This window comes from Nansenia antarctica, assembly GCF_963989245.1.
Source record: "Nansenia antarctica genome assembly, chromosome: 5".
NCBI lineage: Eukaryota > Metazoa > Chordata > Actinopteri > Argentiniformes > Microstomatidae > Nansenia > Nansenia antarctica.
The window spans coordinates 31,341,584-31,365,550 of record NC_137690.1 but is presented as its reverse complement, the minus strand read 5'-3'; the positions used below and the strand labels follow the sequence as shown (position 1 = coordinate 31,365,550).

General features: G+C 50.9%; 1 protein-coding gene across 1 annotated transcript in view; it reads right to left on the bottom strand.

Moving 5' to 3' along the window:
- Positions 1-23,967, bottom strand: part of fbrsl1 (fibrosin-like 1) — a 64,693-nt gene that overhangs the window by 18,579 nt on the left and 22,147 nt on the right. Inside the window, 3 exon segments of the mRNA XM_080532402.1 lie at positions 1,360-1,582; positions 1,585-1,807; positions 23,525-23,573. Coding sequence (XP_080388528.1) covers positions 1,360-1,582; positions 1,585-1,795 — 434 coding nt within the window. The 5' untranslated portion in view covers positions 1,796-1,807; positions 23,525-23,573.

The following is a 23,967-nucleotide window of genomic DNA, read 5'->3' as shown; positions in this document are numbered from 1 at the left end:
GAGCGAAACATGGCTTCCCCGGTGTGGACATTTTTCTGGTGGACATTTCCCCGGTGTGGACAGTTTCTGAGGCAGATAGTGTGTTTGCAATTTGCAATACATGTTCGGCAGAAGTTCGGTGAACTACCGTAATAAGCCTAAAAAAGTTCAACTGTTCAAAAAGTGCAACTTCTCTGCTTTCAGAAACTGTTTGAATTTTTTAGATTGGGCATATAGTTCATGAATTACGATAGTTTGAAGGAACGCTGTAAAATCCTGTCGGCGCCGACAGCTCCGGTTTCGGAGCAAGACGCGAATCTATCGGCATTAGTCAAATACATGCTCACATCCAGTCATCCGCTCACTGCTCTCCATCAAAAATGGCACATCCATCAATAATATTACATAATAACAACTGCTCTGATTAGATTGCTTAGATTGTTTAATACATCAACGGGGGGAAAAGCGAGATGAACTCGCGAGTGTCATGCTTCCTCCATTGAACGGAAAGTCCTATCTATTCCATTCAAAGTGTTTTAGCCTTCACCCTTTCCACTGGTAATAAGGAATTTGCAAGAATAGATCGATATAAATAGATCAACATAATGCAGCACTATCATGCATAGATCAGCCTTAAAACATGTAACGTTAGATATATAACGGAGCGGTGTATTTCTACGGAAAGGCTGACTGACGCGGGGCTCATACAATCTCCGCGTTTGTTATAGATACGAGTGCTCCGGTGTCTTGCTGGTAGTCAAATATATTTATTTATATATACAGCATATGGATGTTACGTGCCTGTTACCTGCCGCTTTCAGTTCTAGTAGTTTAGATCTCGCAACCAGGGAAACGCCGACATGTGTTAAAGGGAGCAAGACGCGAATCTTCCGGCATTTGACTCATGAGTGAACGGCGAAAATGGCTGGACGGCACAGCTTGGGATTCCATTGAAGTTACAGGGAACTATGTGTGAAAGAGGCTTAAATGATTTCAACATTAAGAGTCAGAAGTGTTCTCTTTGTTGTGTTAACAATAGTGATGTAAGTTAGATTTGGTGAGATCACTATGGAATATTAAATCATCAATCTTTGCTCACTACATAGCCTTTCTTACCTTCAGGTGTGCATGAACTACAGGTTATCAACTGTGAAATTATATCTGTTCTCCTATCGGTTATCATATCGGTTATCGGCCACGAGAAGCGGGTAAACATCGGTTATCGGTATCGGTTGGAAAAAATGCATATCGTGCATCCCTAATATCAGGGTCTAGAATCACATATTGTATCATATCAGGGTCTAGAATCACATATTGTATCATATCAGGGTCTAGAACACTAGACAGAGGAGTGAGTCCAGAACAGATGCTGTACAGTACCTGATGTCGTGAAGGCTGTTGTACTGCAGTGGGTGGTGCACCTGGTGACTGATCAGAGGCCTGGCGTGGGGGGGCACGTGGGGGGGTACGTGGGGGTGTGAGTGGTGCTGGGGGGACGCCAGGACCCGGTGCTCCTGGTGCGGGTGGGCCCTCAGCAGGGGAGGGGTGGGGATGGGGATGGGGACGGGGACAGGGGGGGGCGCCGACTCTCTCTTGACGCTGAGGGGGGGCGGGGAGGCGAGCCGCGCCCGGGCGGGGGGCGGCTGCGGAGGGGGGGGGGCCGCGGCGGCAGCGGGGGCCGGGGAGCCCGTCGGCGGGGAGGCCGGGGTGGGGCTGGGCACGGGCGGGGCGAAGGACACCTCGTTGCTCTGCTCCTGGCTACGCTGGAGCCCCGAGACTTTGGCCGAGCTGCAAGTCTTCGACTCGGGACTCTCATTCGTTGACACACCTGCGGAGAGAGAGACACAAGACGAGCCGGCGTTAGGGGAATACCAAACGGGAAGGAACTCAGAATGCTTTACCTTTTCGGAATACACACAACACATTTCTTGGTAGGGGTCAACATTGCTTGGCGGTGAAGGAGCTCTAGATAATGTTTAGGACTGTTATGGATGTGTACCCTACTCTGTATGGGAGACCAGAGGACAAAGATAACATCTAATACAGTCTCTCTCCCTGTTGTCGTCGTCGTCGCCCCCCCCCCCCCCGCACCTCCGTTTCATCTGCAACGCCTTTTACCCCTTTTCTCCCTCTCCCTTGGTTTTTATAAAGTGTTTAATCAGGTCATTTTCATGCTCGGCTTTAATCAGATGATCCAATTTCTGTGAGCGATCCAGTCAGTATGAATAAATCACACCTAATTAAAGTTAAATGCCGCCCCTATTCCGGGCTCTGCTGAGCACACAATCTGGCATGAAATAATTATGTTTCAATTGTGCTGTGAGAAGGGATCACGGCCCGCCATCATGGCCTTTTCCCACGTCTAACCTCCCCCAGATCTTTCATGAGGGTGTGTGTGTGTGTGTGTGGGGGGGGGGTGGTGGTTTCCGACGCTGTAGCCCAGCACTTTTGAACTGAGGCACTTCACATCTGAGCGAATTCAGCGGGGGTCCTTTCGGAAGACAAGTAGCTTTTATAACGAGCGTGGGGCGCTGTAACGTCGTGTTCGGTGCTAAGAGCATAGCATTTTAATGAGGACAATTAGACTGTGCTATGTCGTACTAAATAACTAAAGCAACAGCAAAGTAGAAAAATCTCAACCCTTGAATTAGAGATAAATCACAAAGCGCTGGTGGTAAACAGCGTGTTTGACCGTATCTCGCTCCCGCTTTCATCTCGGTGAACGAGGTTACGTTAACACATTCACGGTGAGGGGCGCCACTAATAACCCAGTCAGCGGCGTCGGCGTCGTAGGGAACCGAGCTTCTGAATAACCAAAAGCAGCGCGCGGGGAAAGTCACTGAGGAGCACAAAAATATCACTTGCAAATGAACGGATTGGTGGAAAAAAGGGTAGGAGCAGCCGACAGAGAGAGAGAGACAGAGAAAGAGAGAGAGATAAGAGATGGAGTGAGAGAGAGAGAGATAAGAGATGGAAGGAGAGTGAGAGAGAGAGAGAGTGAGAGAGAGAGAGTGAGAGAGACAGAGAGATAAGAGATGGAAGGAGAGTGAGACAGAGAGAGACAGAGAGAGAGAGAGAGAGAGAGAGAGAGAGAGAAGAGATGGAAGGAGAGCGAGAGAGAGAGACAGACAAAGGGAAAAACGGCCCTTTTTAAGCATCTCCTCTAATCCAGCCGGAGTTCAAGAAGACGGCTTACTAGAGCCTCAATTAAAACGCTCCGTTGGCATGCGGCTCCAGCCAGCAGCACATGACCAAGAGCAGCCACCAGCCAGCCAGTCACAACTCAACACAGAGCCCTGATGGAATACCCAGCGCTGCTTATTATAGCCCCGCTTCATCTTTGAAGGATTCTAACACCCATTAAAAAAACGCCTATAAAACACCTTATTGGAGATTTTAAACACGACCCCCCCCCCTCCTCCCTCCTCCCTTCACTCCACATTTCCAGGAGAATTGGGGGAGGGGAAAAGGTTGTCACGATTTTCCCTCACAAATTCAATGTCTGAGTGTATATATCCGGCTTTATGTGAAGGTCTGGAATAGGGATTTCGTGTCTGGGGGCCCCGTCTCTCTCGGAGAGAGGCAAATACCCTCTGTCGTGAGTGTCGCCCTTCACCGAGGTTGCCTTGGTAACCCCCTTCTCCTAGACACAATTGTGGAGGGAGAATGTTGCTGCCTGCCGGAGCCTCGGCGCTCTAGGACGCGGGGGCTGTAACGCAGAGAGAGAGAGAGAGAGAGAGAGGGCACAATGAGCTGTGAGTTATCTTAATGATGATGCTAATGGGCCGTAATGGAGGCAGGGAGCAGAGAGAGGGATCAGCTGAGACGCTTCCTCATTAAAACATGTCCATTGGCCCAGGGGCCTGTCCAGACACGACACACACACACACACACACACACACACACGCACACACACACACACACACACACACACCAGTCCAGACACACACATACACACACACGCACACACACACACACGCCAGTCCAGAGACACCCACACACACACACACGCACACGCACACACGGACACACACACACACACACACACACGCACACACACACGCCAGTCCAGACACATGGACACACACACCAGTCCAGACACACGCGCACACACACACACACACACACACACACACACACACTTCGCACAAACACAATGCCTTTGCCATGGACTCTGTCGAAGAGTACCAGAATCTGAATGGAATCCGACAAAAATAATAATTAAATAATAATCATCATGGCAGAAGGAAGTCGGTGACATAACACCATTACTCTGAGGTCTGCCTCCGAACTGATGGGGAACATCTGGTCTGCCGTCTGTTCGCGTCTGTGTTCCTGTCAGTACCGTGCATGTCAATCCAGAGATGGCACTGTCATTTATCCACAACTGTTTATGTACCGCCACGCAAACGCACAAACAAAAGAAACCAAAAAACAAACAAGACGAAGCCATGACCGACGAAAATCAATGACCGAAAAACGTTGTCTTTGTTATTTCGGAGAATCCAGTTCAAACCTTCTGATTGCCTTTTTTCGATTTCGACCCCCGGATTCCGAGGGTAAACAAACACAATACCCGAGCGACTAAAAAAACTCCTCTCTGATGTGTTTTGATACTGTAACAAGAACACTTCATTGCCCCCCCCCCACCCCACCCCACCCCACCCCCGCCGGCCAAAGCAGTTAACAGCTCTCTCTCCCCTCACCGCCGCATCTAACGACTTGTCAAGTGTGTCAAGTGTAGTTCCGCAGTTAATCATGACTGTCAAGATTCTCTGTAGTAAATCCTCTTCTCGGAAGGACGCAAATGCTCTCTCTCTCTCTCTCTCGACTGGATGTCATCGTCGTCGTCCCCTCCCCGTACCCTGCTGTGGTGAGCCCGGCCCAACTCCCCCCGGCCTAATCACCCCTCGTAGTAGTAGTCGTTCAAATCAAATCATTAGACGAGGGGGCCGGAAAACACATGGCGTGGAACGCGCGGCTGAAACACGGAACAGATGGGGAGAGCCAGGCGGCAGGACGGCCCCCCCGAGGACACGGTGAGGCTCCCGTAGGGCCCGGTGGCTGCCACCCAGGACACAGAGACACTCCCTGGGGGGGTGTTGGCATCACTGTTCACCAGATGACATCTCCCAGCTCACTATTGATCTTTTCTGAGTTGTTCCTGTAGCCTTTGTGCTTACTCAGGGGGTTTAGCCACCCCCCCCGCCCTCCTCCTGTCCTGTGCACACGTGCCTCGTCTGGCACAGAGTGGAGGGATGGGAGAAGAGAGGGAGGGACGCCAGACGGACACCAGTCACCCCCCCCCACCCCCCCTCGGTGACTGATGTGTCGACCGAGGGACTTCAGCGAACGCTCAGCGCGTGTCGCTCCACAGCTGTCCCGCGCCTCGGATATCCTTCACCTCTGACCCCCGTGTGTCCCGCTGGAACATCTGGAGAGCTGGCCGCTTCCCTCCTCTCCGTCCATCCATCCAGCCGATAGGACAGCACCGGGGGAGGGAGGGTGGAGGGTGGGGTGAGAGCAGGGGCAGATGGCTCGAGTAGGCAGCAACGAGGGCCCGTCCATAAAAGACATGAGTGGTCAATTCTCGAGTTCTCCGCACAGCCCCACGACGACAACAAGAGATTGATCACTTGTCACTAAAACAATAAGGGATAATAATAATAATAATAATAATATGAGGCTTATATGATATCCGATGAGGCTTTGTTGTTTTCTATGTAAGACATGCAGCTTTTGCATGACACAGCCACATAAACAAGACAGGACGGGGGGGAGGGGGGGGGGGGTAGAAATTCAATAAAAACAATCAACCTATAACCATTGAGATTCAGAAACCATTCTACTGGGAGTGTACCATAATAATAATAATAATAGTACCGAATGATGATTTTTGCATCTGAAAGCTAGGTGGTTACCCGAAACCCAGAATGCTTTTCCAGAGGAACGCATCACTTCTGTTCACCGTCGACTTCATGCGCACTCGGCCACCTGCATATCAACAACCCCGACATCCCTTCGGACCGCAGATGTATTCAACGCTCTCTAGTTGTTTCTATCTCTGCGTCTGACAAAACCATCAGCAGACGCGTGCTGTGTATGCAAAGGAGGGAGTTGTGTATATGAATGTACCTGGAACACCGCTGCCAGTATATACAAACACTCAACAGAGGAGGGAAATAAATAGAACCTGTATGCAAATGGTGTTTGGAGATGAGACGTAAGGGTATGGAAATGTGGGCCTGTGACCGGCGGCCGTGATGGCCTGGCGCGGGGAGCAGAGCCTCACCACCGGGCCTTCTCATTTACAAGGCAAACGCTGCGTTTCCTTTCACACCGCCGCTTTGCCAGAGGACAAACAGTCAGGGACGACTCTCTCTCCCTCTCCTACACACACACACACGCACACGTGTACACACACACACACACACACACACACACACACGAAAACTAAACACAGAAGGTGAGGAGTCGGCTGACAGAAGTTGAAGGACGCAAAAAAGGCGTACCGTTGACGCACTCCGCCTTGATCCCCCTGCCCAGCTTGGCTCAGGCGGACGGGAAACGCTCCTGTTCTCAGTAGTGGAATTCACAAGGGTCTGTTTTTTCAGAAAACATTTCCAGCTCACGTCTGTCTGCGAGCGCCAAAAACCCAAGACTCCCACAAGACAAGTCTTGCGAATCCAACTCCTCGTCGCTGCGAGGGAGGAACGGTGTTTCGTGCGAAAGAAGCAACGCGAGAGAGGTTCAGGAAGTGATTTCATCTCAGCTATGATTTTGAAGGGTCTGAACAGTCCTCGAATTGTCTCCCTATGTTAATCATCAAAATCACAACTCCGTCAGCTACAGGCCTTCCACACGATTTAATCGGCCTTGAGCATCTCTCCAATCTCGTTTTTTCGAAGGGATTGGGCCAAAGCGACGCTTGTGCAAATCACGGGGAGACGTTAATGGAAAACGGACAGGGAGAGGCGAGCCAAGATCGCTCCAAAAGTGGGGACAGCTGGCGTGTTTCAATGACTCCTTTCCATCGCGGCTGACAAAAGGGACTTGACGGCGGCAGAGTGGGATGGGGTGTTAAGCTCTAACACGTTGACTGTCAAAGCCCAGGCAGACATTCGACGGGAGAACCTAATGTTCATTTCTGAGAGGCTGGCAAGCCCCCGGGTTGCTAGCTATGAATCAGTGTTTTCCGCATGCGAGGCTCAAGAGTCAAACCCCGACCATATGGAGCAGGAGGCATATGCCACCGTCTATCTCATAGCACATGCCATTGTTGTGGAAGAGGAGGGGGGGGGGGGGGTTGCGGGGGGGGGGTGTCCATTCAGATCAGCAGCCATACTGTAAGTACGTATGGATGCCCGCTGACTGGCCTCCAACATCATGGTCAAAGCAAGGTCTGCTCTGCAACCGGTCATGGTAGACACCAGACTATTGTGACTAACCTTTCATGGGTCTACACCCCCCCCCCCCCACCTCCTACTCCCTGCAGGCTTCCTCCTGCCCCCTTGTGTTTTTGGCGTGACCGTCTCCCTCTCTCTCTCTCTCTCTCTCTCTCTCCGCTTCGCGAGAGAGGAACCCTGAGGTGGAGAAAGGTCAGCTCTCTACCGAGGCTTTTCGTGAAAGAAAGAAGAAGGAAGCGCTGCGGCGGGCGGACATCTTGGGGGAATCGGTTTTCAACACAAAGCTCAAGTCTAATGGCCCCCGCGTTGACACCCAGCCCACCCTGTCAGCCAGAAAGCCTTTCACCACCTTGGACCCCCTGACCTCCGCGAACAGCCCCCGTGGCCCTGAGCACTCAGCGGACAGACAGGCAACCCCGATGGATGACGAGGGGGGGCGGGTTGAGGTAAGATACTATGAACTTCAAGGATGAATTTCGCAAAGAACTACCTCCCAATCACCACACACTCTCTCTCTCCCCCCACACCCCCCCACACCACCACAGGAGTTATTTGTGTGGGCCCCGGCATGCACTAGCCTTATCATTCCATTAATTAGCGAGACACGCTCTTGCCCGCTGGACTCGAACGGCAGCAGCGGCGGCGGCAGCTGTCCGGATTGATTACAGGAGCGGACGCAGCGCCGCAATTATCTAGATGACTGGAGACAACGCCTGCCACTTCTAATAAAAGGGGCCCCCAGCTCCCGCTCCCCCCCCCCCCCCCCCCTCCCTACCGTGGCGCTGAGGAGAGAGGGGGACAGGAGCAGCAGCAGCAGCACAGCTTCCCTTTTCCCCTTTCCCCTCCCCATCCGTCTCCGATACCTTCCAGAAGCCTTTCAGAGGCTCTCGACGGGGGCACCGCAGAGGCTCAGTGTGGGCCCTAATTCTTCGTCGCCTGTGTCGGCTTTATTCGGGCCTCGCATATAATGCCTCCTAACAATCCTAACAATGCTGCTTTGTGGCCCTGCAGGAAAGCATCCTCTATTAGGACTGCCAGCTGGTTTACAAGCCCGTGGAGAAAGAGGGAGGGGGAGCAGGACAGAGAGAGGGAGAGGGAGGGAGAGAGAGAGAGAGAGAGAGAGAGAGAGAGAGGGAGGGAGAGAGAGAGAGAGAGAGAGAGAGGAAGAGAGAGAGAGACAGAGAAAGAGAGAACCATCACCATCTAGCTTCCAAGTCTCAGCAGATATGCGTTTGTGGGGTATGTTTGTTTTTGTTAGGGGGGGGGGGAAGTACTCTGAAATGTAAACAAAGGTAGATTTTTACTGCCTCGGTCTCAAGCGTGAACCTGCAACGAGCCTGCATGTCACTAAGTGGATAGAATACTCTCTTTCAGCGACTCACTGATTACTTCTCAATGGAAGGGAAACAGCTGAATGAGAAATCCTTCATCGTGTCCCAAGTGGCATGACTGAACTGAAAGCGCCTGCATGTTTTTCTTTCCTGGCCTGCATGCCCGCCCCTAAAGCCAAGCAACAATCGGGGGGTTGACAGGCTCATCCATTCGTCCTGCCTTTGCCCAAATGTTTTGACACGGGCAGCCATTTGCAGCTCAGAAACCCGTGAACGGATAGGGATAAAAAAAAAATCTGGGAGATCATGTTTCTTCCGAGTGCTTTTCACAGATATACGTCTATGTCCGTTCACTTAGAGTCGTTGGCGGCGGGGGGTTTGGCCTCAGGACGCTGACTAAGAGGGCCACCTGTGTAAGGCAAATAAAGAGTTTTTTTTTCTTCCATTTTCAGCGGGAACATGGATTCTAAATCAAATGCTTTTTGTGTGCAGAAAGTTTCTTTGTGAAGCTTAAGCCCGAAGGCAGGGAGAGGCGACAGAGAAAAGTCTCTCTATCAACATCGGCAGAAATCGACATCATCCATCACCTCCTGCATTTCTCTGTCATGTTTACACGCCACATGGTCTGTTATTACAGGCCCGCGTCTTCTGTTCTCTTCATGTGACGACGATCAAAGCGGGCTACTGTTACGCTGGGTATGAATAGCGATGTACTTATTAGGACTCGTCAACGGTTGACAAACGGCATTCCTTCTCGCGGTTGGAAATAGCCGTTCCAAAACTCCCCGACATTTCTTCTCAAATCACCTCAAGTCCATACAGTGTGACTCTAAACCAGGCTTCTCTCAAGCCTCATAGTTTGCTCAGAAAAAATAGCCGAGCGCTCGTGCACATGAAGCACACCGGAGGTCAAAACAGGACACCGAACGGATGGGGATGGAAGTTAAATAGACAGACACGCTTCTCTACTTTGGCCACTCTCCAAACAAACACAATATGGACGACACGACCATCGATTTTAGTGAACCACCCCGGTCGACAGTTCATTTGACACACTGTTTTCCACCGTGAGAGGAGCTGTGTGGCAATCCTATCTGACGGTCGGTGGGGTGGGGGGGAGGGAAGTCTAGCGTTTAAAAGCTTTTGTGTGCCATTTCTCTAAAGATAGCAGCAGCACCCCCCACCCCGCCCCCCTATGTGCTCTTAAAGTGCCTGAGGGTTAGGTTTCAAATGCTGCCCCCCCTCAGGAAACAAGCTGTCCGGTAGACACACTGATGCAATCAACACCCAGCCCCTTAGAAGAGGATCCAGTTCAAAAGTGTGACCGCTACTAAGCTCCTCCTGAGGGTGGTTAGCAATTAGCATTCTACGACTGCAAGATGGAGAGGGGCCAGCTGCTGTTGAAGATATAGAGAGAGAGAGAGAGAGAGAGAGAGAGAGAGAGAGAGAGAGAGAGAGCGAGAGAGAGAGACGCCATTTTCCCCATTCCTAATCGCTACGCGCGAAAACGAGTTAATCTCTGCAGAAATAACGCTGCCGTCTAAATGAGCCGTCAGAGACGTTTTTTAAAGAGGACATTTTCTTTAAATGGCGCACGGAGAGAGAGAGGGAAGGAGGAAGAGAGCCCTTGGATCAATCGTCTGCCAGTGGCTGAGGACATACTTAGTGGGCTGAGGTGCAGACGTTTAGAACCGCTCTCTAGCAAGTGCTTAGCTAGACAAACACACAAAGCTCTTCTCCACGCAGAGGCCGTTTGGGGGATCTCTCATGTCCTCCATACCGAGCACAAAAGGGGGTTAGAATACGCCCCTGTGTATCAGGTTAGCAAACATTCCCGGCGCTTCCTAGCACCCAATCCATCATTCTCCATTACTCCGCCAGCAGAGAGGCAAGAGAGAGGGATAAAGAGAGAGCCAGAGACACACGCTGAGAGAGAGGGGAAGGAAGGGAGGAGAAGTTAATAAGGCAGAGGCGAGGAGAGCGGGAGCAGAGGGCAGGGGAGTCATGTCAGGAAAACTAATGGAGACAAGGCCTCGCGTCTGACCCGCGGGGTTGCTGGGGGGAAGCCTGCTGAAACACACAGCTCTGTCTGCTCTCTTCATCTCCTCCACGTCTGCTCTCATCTCCTCCTGAGTTACTGAGACACACACACATGTGCGCGCACACACACACACACACACACACACACACACACACACACACACATATACACAACACGCACAAGGGCACACGCAAGCGCGCGCGCGCACACACACACACACACACACACACACACACACACAACACGCACACACACACGCGCACGTGCACAGACACACACACACACACAGACATATATACAACACGCACAAGGGCACACGCGCACGCGCGCACACACACACACACACACACACACACACACACACACACACACACACACAAACACACACACACACACACATTGCTGACGAGGCCTGAGGATCTGGAGCAACCTTTATAGCACAAGAGTGGACGGGGGACGTTAACAACCGCCAGTGAGTTTGGTAGCAGTACGAGCTGCAGCCTTTCACTGTAACACTTTAACACTCCAAGTGCAGCGAAGAATTGATTTGTTTGGGAGTGTGAAGAAGGTGTGACAGGTGGAGGGGGCCATTGTGAGCCTGGGGGGGAGAAATAGGAATGAAACCAGCCATCAAATCATTCAGGAGATGAAGCGAAAGCCTCCAAACAGCATGAGAAGCTGGCGTGGTGGTCGCCTAGGGGCAGGCTGAAACTTGAAAACCCCAAAACACAGATTAAAAATGAGAAAAACTAAAACATTTTCACAGCTGACGATTCCACACATCTTGGAGGCTTCACATCTCAAGCGTCTTGATAAGAAATTTAAAGAAAAAAAAGAAGCTCTGAGAATGCTTCTGTTTCAGCTAGTCGTAACAAAGAGGTACTCCCCCACCCTCCAATGGAATACCCAATGGAATTCTCTTGGAGTACCCTCTCTCTCTGTGTGTGTGTGTGTGTGTGTGTGCACGTGTGTGTGTGCTATGACTGTGTTGATTGTGTGTGGCTAAATGCAAAGTGCCAGGAGTGTCACACAGACAAAAAAGAAAAACACAAGTGTTTTCTGAGGACCCTGACATCTTTACCTCTGCTCAGGCCACACCTGCTCTGAGATTAGCCCCCGACGCGCTAGGAGCCTGAGGAGACTAAAGCGCTAGGCTAAAGCGCTAGGCTAAAGCGCTAGGCTAAAGCGCTAGGCTAAAGCGGACAGAAGCCCCTGATCTCTCCAGCACTGTAACCTCCACTCACAGTCTTATCAGTCTCCATCAGCGCTGACCTCCACACCTCAGACTGGGCTCTGATAGGACCAGAGGAGAGGGAGGACGACGCACACTGTATACATTCCATTTAGATTACTTCAATGGAAATTAAAACGTGTCCACCGCGATCGCTTTAAAAAACGTCCGTATGATACATGGATATGACATCTACACATTTCATTTCTCATTTACCTATCGACAGTAAGTGCCCCAATATTACATTTGTATTAACAATAACACCCAACTAATTATTTATTTGGAATACAGCCCAGACTAATGAACGGGGGTTACCCAAATGAACAGGAGGATATTCTCAAGCATACAGTAGAACGTACTGTACACACGGCTCTGCTACCACAACCACCAATCATCCTGCCTCGCTGACGGAGAGTGAGCATGAGGCCGGGTCGAAAAGGAGGGAGGTGGGGGGGGGACTCAGACGTTTAGGGCCCTCCTGGGTGATGTGGCACTGTGGCTCTCTCTTCTCTCTGCTCTCTTTCCCCCCCTCTAAAGCAAACAGGAGAGAGATCCCAGTCCTGCTGCTTCCTCCTCTCCACAGCAGCACTAAACCAACAGCCTCTCTAGCTGTGATCCCTGCTCTGAATGGGGGCATTAGATTGAGCAGCCATTAGGGGGCCCGGCGCTGGGGCCCACGCATGGGGGGGGGGAAGACGCCCGGTAGCCAAAAACAACAGGCAAACAGATGACCGCTTGATTATTGGTGGAGAGTCAGACCACACTCTGCATGTTCTCTCCGCTTGCCTCCCCCCCTCCCCCGACAGCGGGGCCCCTGTGTCTGAACGAATTACCGCTTGTCTCTTAACAAAACACAGGACGATTAATGGTGCCCGTCTGGGTGAAATACGGGTTTGAAACACAACCCTCTTTCTCGGCGGCGCGTATCGCGTTACTCCGCTCCGCCATGTGGCCGCGTTCAGGGCTAATAGCCGGGTTCTGTCACGGACCCACCGTGCTCGGAACAGACAGGCCCGTACTGTACTTTACGGTACCAGACAGAGAGGCTCTAAGAGAGGCACTGACAGCAACAAGAGACGTGTTCTACCACCGAACGAGAAGTATGCAGTATGGAAAGGAAATCTAACCATGTCCCTGTACAAACACCCGAAGTGGACCACCCGCCTCATATCAAAACACTGCATATGCCGTGCCGATATTTCTGTTTGATTTGGACTCCTCACGCTCTCCGGGTTTGGACTCTCTCCTCGACAGAACAGTCTTCTTTGGCATGGTTCCTCAGATGCAGAGAGAGTGTCCCACTCTCACCATAGTGGAATCTAAACCATTTTTTACTTCCCATCCTGTTGCTGGCGACGGGTTTTTCCCCCGTCTCTATAAGCCTTGTGTGAACTGCTTCCCAAAAACGTCAAAATCCATTACAAGCGTGTTTGTAATATCCATCTAGGCTGCTGTCTCTCCTCTGCCAGTGATTGTACATTATCCAAGAGGCATGTTTGGCCACAATCTCCTACCATCTGGCTTTGTCAATGAACATTACAGCCTCATCTGCAAACAACATTGGCTCTGAATGTGCAACACAGACAAGGCGGGGGGGGGGGGGGGGGGGGTGAGGAGGGAGAGCACAGCAAAAATGGAGTTGGGATCTTCTTCAAACAAACGCTCACTCCCTCACAAAAAAAAAAACTGTACTAAAGGATTATAAAAACAACAACAAACCCAAAAAAAGGGAGCATCCACACGTGAGAACACTTTATATTCAAAGGCCTGACGACAAGATGATAAGACGACAATCATTGTGTGTTTTCCCTAACCCAACAATGCAAATACGGCTTCGTATCCTGCAGCTGATTGTCTCTCTCTCTCTCTCTCTCTCGGATGGAGAAGGAGAGATTACGCTGACGTTGGGATGAGGAGCGATGCCGCTGCTGCTGCGGAAGCTGTGAAGCAGCGTCTTCTGAGACGGTCACTTTGAAGGAGACTGTCGCTCGGCTGGTTTGGTGGCTTATTTCCATGGAGATGACAGAGTCTCTGTGCGTGGCGGGGGAGTGTAGGCCGATGCCTCACAAGTCGGGCTGTTCGCAGACTGCGGGGGGGCGCGAGCAGACCACATCACCAGAGGAGACCTCCTCTCATCGGGGGGAAAAAACCTCTGATCTCCCATGGAGCATTCCATGGTCGGAGCAGCAGCCTTGGTCTGGGCTTCCTACAGATGCCTAGATGGGGGGGGAGGGGGGGGGGTGCGCCTGGGGCTCCATGCACCAGAGAAGAAGCGGTAGCTCCATTGCTCCAAGGGGGTTGGGATCAAAGTCCATCTCCAATAAAGAGCGTCTACTGTCCTGTACTATTGTCCCTTGTTAAATTATCTTGAATTCTGCCTATTGCCTTATCGTGCAGCAATGTCAGGAACCGAAGCCTAAGAATTCTACTCTCTTACACTTGTGTGAACTTGAGACTTGATCATACCCATCCCCTGGTTTCAAACACTACGGCTACCCCGTATAGACTAACGTTCGCAAACAAGCGTGTAATGAAAAGAATAGCTCAACCTCTCCGATCTCTGTGCAACAACAGCGACAACAACAGGATGCGATCGTTGGCAAACGGCCCTCGCTTCGCACTCCATCATCCGCCGCTCCTGCTTATTGCCTTTCGCCGTCGCCGACTCCGCAGCGCGCTCATCCGCGGGTTGACGTGTGCACAAATAGAAATGTCAGGGGAGGTGAAATGTCACCTCGGGGTCGCAGCCGCCGCAACACGCCACATCTGTTCTCCTGATTTGTTCGCTCGGCGCTGCGCTGCTGACGGCGCTCGTGAGGTTCACACATGGGAGGTGTAAAGGTGACGGGGGAATCACACGCTCCGGAAAATCAGAAAAGACGGGAGCGGCGAGACAGTTTTACCGTTTAACCCCTGACCCCTGAGAGAGTCTGAGGGAGAGTCTCAGGTGAGCACTGAAGAAGTCATCTCCTCGGCGTGTGTGTTCATGCTACTCCGCAGTTCAACACAATCCACCGTTTTATAGGCTCATCTGACATACTGTAATAACCGCAATGTCCTACATGTGGTACTTCAATCAATCACTGAATTGAAACGACACACCATCTAAAAATGTTTTAATATTCAACTACATGGTTGGCAGGCTAGACAGACGAAACGTGGAACAAAACCAAACAAAAGAATCAAGGGTGAACCACAAAGTCACATCTGCCGTGATGGCTCACCTGAACTGTTCTCTGTTCAGAACTGTCGCTGAGCCGGATCCATATTCAGTCAATGAACACAAGCGTGCGCACAAAAGCCCCTGAATCACAATGCCTTGTACTCCACTCCACTCCACTCCACTCCCGCTCTCTGTCAGCACAGCCAATCACCACAAGCGCACACAGACCAGAGACGCTGACATGATGATACGTGACAGGGAGCGCCAAGGGTGACGGACAGGTGTCGGGTTTTCCCTGCCCCAGACAATACCTTCTAAAAGACAGGGAGCCCAACACGGTCCTGGGTCGACTGTACTGTACTCTACTGTACCTGAGTACCGGGCACTGTATGTGCTTTGGGGCTAAAGCTATAAGCCACCAAATCCCCCACTTAGAGTACTAGAGTAACTCTAGACAGGAGCTAACTTAATATTTCATGCACAGCAAGGGTCTTGCACAGAGCACACATTCTTCTAATGGAACTAATAGTTCCTCTAAGGGGGGGGGGGGGGGGGGAACAGTGCTCTCTGGGATAGCGTGACATATCGGCAATGACATTACAAGCGGACTAATTGCCCTCCTCGAAGGAAAAAAGAAAGCCTGAAACGACTGAATCCATTTAAGTTTCTGTCTTAAAATAAACCTTTTTGAGAAAGGAGCTAGTGTGTTGCAGTGTGACATCACTTCCTGAAATGTAACACAAATCGACCGAATCCCTCCAGCTGGCCCCCAGAGGACCTGAGGGTATTGTGGGTAGTGTGGCTTAGTCCTTTGCGCCCGCCACTCCCTATAAATAGAACATGACAACGTAATCATAATTTAAAAACTCTATAAATATTGAAGAAGAATTACAATAATTTATGGAATAAGGCGGTTTAACAGGGCGTTTTTGGTGTGTGTGTGTGTGTCCCCCCCCCCCCCCCCGCCACCCCGCCTCTCGCGCACACAGCGGCGAAAGCGATGGGCAGCTGTGGTGCAGGCTGGGAATTCTGTAATTGCTTTTTCTCTCCCTGAAGCCGGCTTCCTGCCTTAAATCAAAAAAGGCAATCTCTGTCAGTAATGGCTCAATTAATAATTAAACGCGTGTCTTATCTCTGCCGCGCTCCCTCTCTTTATTTTCATCTCTCTGACAGGGACTAGTGCACAAACAGCATTAGTACTATCAATAAAAGCAGCATTAATATCAGCCGCTCTCTCCCAAAACAAATCACCGAGCTCATGAGCTCTCCCATGACTGGGAACAGTAATAACTGAAGGATTAATAAAGAAACAAACCAACAGCTTTGGCATCCAACTGATTCCAAAAGTATTTATTTTCTTTCCCCGGCGCTTAAGGACCTGACGGCGCAGGGGGAAAACATATTAAGGGGGCTTCCCTATTCTGCAAGGACTTTTTTATTTATTTATTTATTTTTTACTCCTGTTTAAAATTTAAATTGAATCAGAGAAACAAATGAGCTTTGAGCTTTGGCTCTGGCATGACAATAAGTGTGGAGGTGGGGGTGGGGATGGAGGGGGTGGGGACGGAGATGGTGCGGATGGGGATGGCAGAAATGGCGGCTGCTGCTGCTGAGGAGGAGGCGGTACAGCCAGAGGCGAGATGCTTCCGGAAAACACCGCTTCCAGAGCACATATACTACACATCCCTGCTGTCTTGTCGCATGTGTGCCAAATAAAAAGGGGGGGAGAAGAAAAAAGGGTTAGAGCCAAGAGCGTCGCCATAAGTGCTCTGTCAATATGGAGCCATCGGGCCCCTGATAAAGGATCGTCAAACAAATCAAAAGTAGGTACCGCCGCGAGGTTTACCAGGCTTAGATTCCACCGCAAAGACGGCTGATTTTAATTCAACCATCAGACCCCCCTCCCCGTGCGCTAATCTGGCAGCGTAAAGCCCCTGCAGCCTGTGTTCTCACCGTCACACAGCCAGGCACAGCAGCCCCCCTCCCTCCCCCCCCTCCACCGACTCACACAGCCACACTCCCCCCTGCTCCTCCCCGACTCACACAGCCACACTCTCTCCCCCCCCCCCCCCTCCCCGACTCACACAGCCGCAAAGCTGATTAGCTGGTCAAAAGGTCAACCTCTATTCATTATTTAATGGGCGAAAGGCCACAAACACTGAGCCGAGCGCTGAGGTTAGCGATACATCACAATGACCTGGCCAGAGGAGAGGCGGCGCATACAAACACTCTCTCTCTCTCTCTCTCTCTCTCAATCGAGTGGTGCTGCCCCCAATCCCCCTGCCCCTGACCCTCCTCCTCCCCCCACCCTCCCCCCTCCCCACCTCCTCCCCCCCTCCTCTGCCCTGCCTCTCAGCTTTGTGAATGCAGGAGGTATGATGAGTGTGTGTTTCCTATTCTGACAGGCTGCAGTGGTGGGTGGAGGGCGGAGGCTGGCCTAGCTGCTAGCTGCCCGGCCTGTGGAGGCCATAGCCTGTTATTGACATGCAGCTAACAGCAGCCCCCCGGAACAAAGGGCACTTCGAGCGCGTATCGAAAGGCAGGGCTGCAGACAGGGAGCTTGATTAGCGATTCGACACGGGGACCCAGGGCTGTGTAACACATATTGAGCGCTTAGAGAGGCCAACCATGAGCTCATGGGGGTGGGGTTGGGGGAATTGATTTCCAAAAAGGGAAAAAACTGGATATGAAAAAAATAATAATACAATAATAAATACAGAAATGCTATTATGAGTCACAATCCTCTGTGTGCAGTGTTTTCCCCACAGTGTATGTATGTAAACAGGTGAGGATAAACAAAAGACTAAAATCCACAGGGGAAGCTAAATGGTTTAGCCGTTTGTTTATTTGTTGTTTACTTTTCACGTCAATTACGCAAATGAGCTCTTACATCCCTCCTGACAAGCGGCGCTCTCTAACTCTCCCGGCTTCCGTTTTCCTTGAGAGCCTAGCTGGCGAGCCAACGCGCTTCACCTTTTTTCACCCGTGGCCAGCGAGAGTTTCGACAGAGACTGCGGTTGTGCGGTTGTGGTGGTGTGATGGCAGTTGTTCTATTATTTTTTCTCTCTCTCTCGCTCTCTCTCTCTCTCCTTCTTCTGCACACTCTCCTCCTTTTTCCTTTGTTCCGCTGGACTAATCCAGCATGTGTGGGCCGGTAAGTTTAATGGAAACAATTTATTAAGTCCGGCTTAAAATGCCATCTGCTGCTAAGCCTCCCAAAGCCGCTAAGCTCCTGGTTTCGCCCGGGGCTCTCTGTGTTCACGCTTACTGTAATGCGCTGTTTAAAATGAGCACAACGGGTCAAAATTAATCAGGATTACAAGGGCACCAAATCCACTTCAGAAATGGGTTTTCTCCCGCAATCTTTCTCCTCCCCGTATCCCAAGATGCCGCAGGTTTGCTTGCACGGACCCCCCGCACACCCACATAAAATGGGCACGGCCTCGCACCGGAAAAAACATCCTGCTCGGCGTGGAGCCGGTCGAGCCAAAATGGCCTCCCGGTCTCTGCTCCAGAGAGAGAGAGAGAGTTTTTCCCTCTGAGATTTCCGGGTCTTCAGAACGCCTCTGTGTTTCTAGCTCCTGGTGGAAGCCACATTTTTTTTCCATAGGAGCACTATTCTAGTTTCATAAGCGGTCTGCGAAAAAGTGTGTTTACCCTCTCCCCTGCTAGCAGGCCCCATACGTCGCCCGTACGCCGCTACATTTAGCTCTCCCGTTTCTCCGTTCCAAGAACTAAACCAACTCATCCACTCTGAACTGTACGACCCGATCTATTTCAATAACACACACACACACACACCCGGAGCTGTGCACAAGACTTATTATCTTCCTCCTTCAAGACAGACAGACAGACAGACAGACAGACAGACAGACAGACAGACAGACAGACACACACACACACACACACACTCACACACTCACACACTAACACACACACCTCCAGGAAATCAATAATTTGCAGGAAGTTCAGGACCGAGTCTGAGAACAACGTTGGCCGGTTAGATAACATTCTTCCTGCTATCGTACCTTGTTACCTATCTTATCTGGGGAGCCACTGCACCCACAGCCCTTGAGGTCAGGCTTTAAAGGTGGGAAGAATCCCGTTCGCTAACTGCACCGCGGAGAAGCAGACGGATGCCGCGGAGGAGATACCGCAGCGCTGAGAAGAACAGAGGATCGCATATCAGGGCTCGACAGTGCGACTGTTTTGGTCGCATTTGCGAGTGAATATATTACTGTGCGACTTGGAAATACATTCAATCGCACCAGTGCGACTAAAAGACTGCTGAACTACTGTCATGCGCAGTCAAACTTATGTGTATAAGCGACAAGGGAATGAAAACAGTGAACAGAAACGCGTGTCGCAGAAATGCTTCACGCGAGTCCTATATGCGCTTAAAATGCGCATAATGTGTATATGGGATACAGCTCTCGTAGCGCTGTGTTTTGTTAGCCGCTAGCTGCTAGCAGCGTCTGCTTCCGGTTTCATTACAAAGAGGTTAACCCCATATGTGCCTGACGTCTAACATTCAAATGATGATTTTTTCGGATTTCAATGTATGACACATCATTTGAAAGCTTATGATCCGTAGTTCCAATCCACAACACGTCACATTTGAAAGTGTTTATGTAATTTTTTTACATTTGAAAGTGTTTTGTTTATATATATTTATATTATACAATTTACCAGTCATATTCTGGAATGTGTCTAAATGTTAAAGTTCCATAAGTATAAGCAAAATAAAGTAACAGTATGTAAATAAATAGTAGCATTTAAAAAAATAAAAAACATGAACCGTGAACCGTGACCCAAAAACCGAGGTTCATACCGAACCGTGGGCCAACTGAAATTAATATTCTTACTTCCCCTTTACATTGTGTGAGTCTCCATTTTTATTACGGCCAAGAGCCGGTTATGATCATTTTGATATGTTATGATTATGATCATTTGTTGTCGTTGTTGACGAAAATTGCACAATTTTCATTGTGCTACTGAAATTCTTGGTGTGCTACTAAATTTTTCAACATGGTAGCACAGTGCTACCTGGGGAAAAGGTAAGCGTCAAGCCCTGCATATAGGAGGAGAATTTGAATATCGAATATGGTTAGAATGGCCTAAGGCCCAAAGATTTCCCCCAAAACCGGGTCCTGTGTGCATAAATAAAGTAAATATATAAGTATATACATATAAAGTAACATCCACAATCGGTGTTCAGTTAGGACCGGTCGACTGTCCTCATGTTCCTGTCATCTACAACGCCTAAACGGTTTCATTATCACAAAACACAGTGACATTTTGACTGTCTCTAACCCTTAAAGTTTTGACGAAAAAAATTCAAAATCAAAACCCCCTCATTACAGTGCTGTACCAACATGACATCATAACATTGCTATTTGTGAGTGTGTGTGTGTGTGTGTCCAAGGCGAGCCTTGTGATCAGAGGATCAGAGAAAAATGGGCTTTGGATTGGTCCCGGAGGACTGAGAGGCAGGCTGCTAATGGGACACATACGCTGCATGTTAAACCAGAGAACACAGAGGAACACAGAGGACCACAGAGGACCACAGAGGAACACAGAGGAACACAAAGGAACACAGAGGAACACAGAGGACCACAGAGGAGGACCACAGAGGACCACAGAGGACCACAGAGGACCACAGAGGAACACAAAGGAACACAGAGGAACACAGAGGACCACAGAGGACCACAGAGGAACACAGAGGACCACAGAGGAGGACCACAGAGGACCACAGAGGAGGACAGAGGACCACAGAGGGGGACAGAGGACCACAGAGGAACACAGAGGAACACATAGGACCACAGAGGAACAGAGAGGAACAGAGAGGATCACAGAGGAACACAGAGGTGGACAGAGGATCACAGAGGAACACAGAGGAAACAGAGGAACACAGAGGGGGACAGAGGAACACAGAGGACCACAGAGGTCCACAGAGGAACACAGAGGACCACAGAGGAACACAGAGGACCACAGAGGACCACAGAGGAACACAGAGGACCACAGAGGACCACAGAGGAACACAGAGGAACAGCCACTGGGCTGCTCTGCATTCCACTGAGACGCCTGGAGAACCTAGTACACACACACACACACACACACAGACGCACGCACACATACACGCACGCACACAGCACACACACGCACACACACACACACACACACACACACACACCAAAAACCAAAAACACTGCTCTAGAATCCATTACCAGACACAACAACAACAACAACAACAACAACAACAACAACAACAACATTGGCCACAGGAGGACATGGAGAGTGAGACATGGTAGCAGCATGAGAAGACCTTCTCACTCATCACAGAGTCACTTCATCCACCCAGAGCCTCCGCTGGCTGCTTTCCCTGTTCACCCTAATCCTAATCTGGGTGAACGTTCTTATGGCTCTTCTAAACACACACACACACACACACACACACACACACACACACACTAACACACACACACACACAGGGATTCCCGTTGAGCCCTGTGACCAACAGGCGGGGGTCTAACTGATGGGATTGATGTAATGCTCCAGTGCTAATCCCCGGGCCGGGCCCGTGTGCATGGCCCACTCACATTAGCAGGATTTCGGGAGGCCCACTGACACAGGCCCTCTCCAGATTGGTGTGTGTGTGTGCATGCTTTTGTGTGTATGTGCATGAAAGAAGGAAAAACAGATCAGGGTGTGTGTGTGCGTGTGAATGTGCTTGTGTGTGTGTGTGAGAGAAGTAAAAACAAACAAACAGCAACTACAACCACAACAGAACACTGGAAGGGGGGGGGGGGGAGAGGAGAGGAGAGGAGAGGGAGAGGGGAGAGGAGAGGGAGAGGGGAGAGGAGGAGGGGAGAGAGAGGAGAGGAGAGGGAGAGGGGAGAGGAGGAGGGGAGAGAGAGGAGAGGAGGAGGAGAGGAGAGGAGCCTAGTGTACACAACAGCATCCTGGCTGGTTTGTAAGGAAGCGTGAGCTCATTACTGGGATGTCTGGAAGTCATCGTCAGACTGGGGAGGGAAACCAGCGGCCTTTACGAGGCTGACACTGGTCACAGGGCATCTCCATCACGGCCCAGACCAGCCGGTGGTTCCTCTGTTCTGCCATGTTAAAACCAGCTCCCTCCCTCCCTCTCTCTCTCTCTCTCTCTCTCTCTCTCTCTCTCTCTCTCTCTCTCTCTCTCTCTCTCTCTCTCTCTCTCTCTCTCTCTCTCTCTCTCTCTCTCTCTCTCTCTCTCTCTCTCTCTCTCTCTCTCTCTCTCCTCTCTCTCTCTCTCTCTCTCTCTCTCTCTCTCTCTCTCTCTCTCTCTCTCTCTCTCTCTCTCTCTCTCTCTCTCTCTCTCTCTCTCTCTCCCTGTCACTCCGTCTCTCTCTCTCTCTCTCTCCCTGTCACTCCGTCTCTCTCTCTCTCGCTGTATCTCTTTCCCTCTCTCCGTCCTGCGACACCTTACAGCTACATGAATAATGGCAAAAAAATGAAAACTGTGTTTTTGAACGTTTCTATTCACGTGGAACAGAAGCGCCCCCCCCTACTCTGTCCAGGCTGGCCTGCAGACATGCACCCCATTTCCCCTCCTTCTTTCTTTCTTTCACAAAATGGCTCCGTTTCACCCAAACAGCCCTCGTGGCTGCCTCTGTAAACGACCTGGGGACACACATGGTGGACATGCTGTTATCTGCCACCAGGGGATTGACCTGCTGTCTCCCTCCCTCCTCCTCCTCTACTTTACGTTCCTTCCTCCCCTCCCCCGACCCCCCAAGCCCCCCCCCACTCCCGTTCAGCCAGTGCACAGGTGCAGGCCCTTACACTTGTCACAGACACACAGTCACACACACACACACACACAGTCACACACACAACCTCCCCCCCCACACTCTCCCCCCACACCTTCCCTGTGGATCTGTGTTTATGTAGACTAGGGGGTGGGGGGGGGGGGGTGCACAGAGACGAGACCCCCTCCTCTGGCGGCCATTACCGGGCAGCCTGCTGTCGGGCGTCTTGTAGCGCCCGGGGCGGATTTCCCCATGTTGGTGGGAGCATGTGGCAGGGAGCCTCTAAATCCGCCTTAATGAGCCAACACGGTGGGAAGGGGTAAGCCTTTGGTTGTGTGTCCCAAAAAACGTCCCCCTCCCTGCCGTCCGCAGGGACGATATTATGCATATGTGTGGAGAGACAGCAGGCGCTGTGTGTCTGGTTCTGGTGGGTTCCATTGTTTGTGAAATGGACACGGAGCGTATGAGGAGTGGGGGGGGGAAATATCGGGACACTTTAATATCGGACAGAGACTCTGTTAAACGCGGTGTGCCGGTCCAAACGGAGCACAGGTGAAAAAAAAACGGGTCATAAAGCCTGAGTCCTTACCTTTAGGTGTCGTAGGGGAGAAGAGCTTCTCAGATCCTACATCAGACACCTGGAACACAAAAGAGAAGGTGGGGGGGGGGGGGAAGAGAGTCTGTTAATAGTCTGGTTGGACGGAGGAGTTCTGAGAAAGAAATTTCCTAAGATAGGGACAGAACACATGAAAACACACCGTCACAACGTACCAAACGACTGTACACTCATCGCATTGAACCCAGCACATTTGCTAGCAGACGTTGTACAAGCATCTAGCGTCCTTCTTCCCCCCCCCCCCCCGAAACGTCCAATCAGAAGCCACTGCCACTACATGACTCGAAAGGTATTACCTCTGCTGCACTGCCAAATAGGAGCCCCCCCCCCTCCACCTGTCTGAGTCCCTGTTGTCTAGAGTCTCTGTGAGCGGTTGGTGCTCTCCCTGGCCAGAGCTAGGTAACATTAGGGGGCAC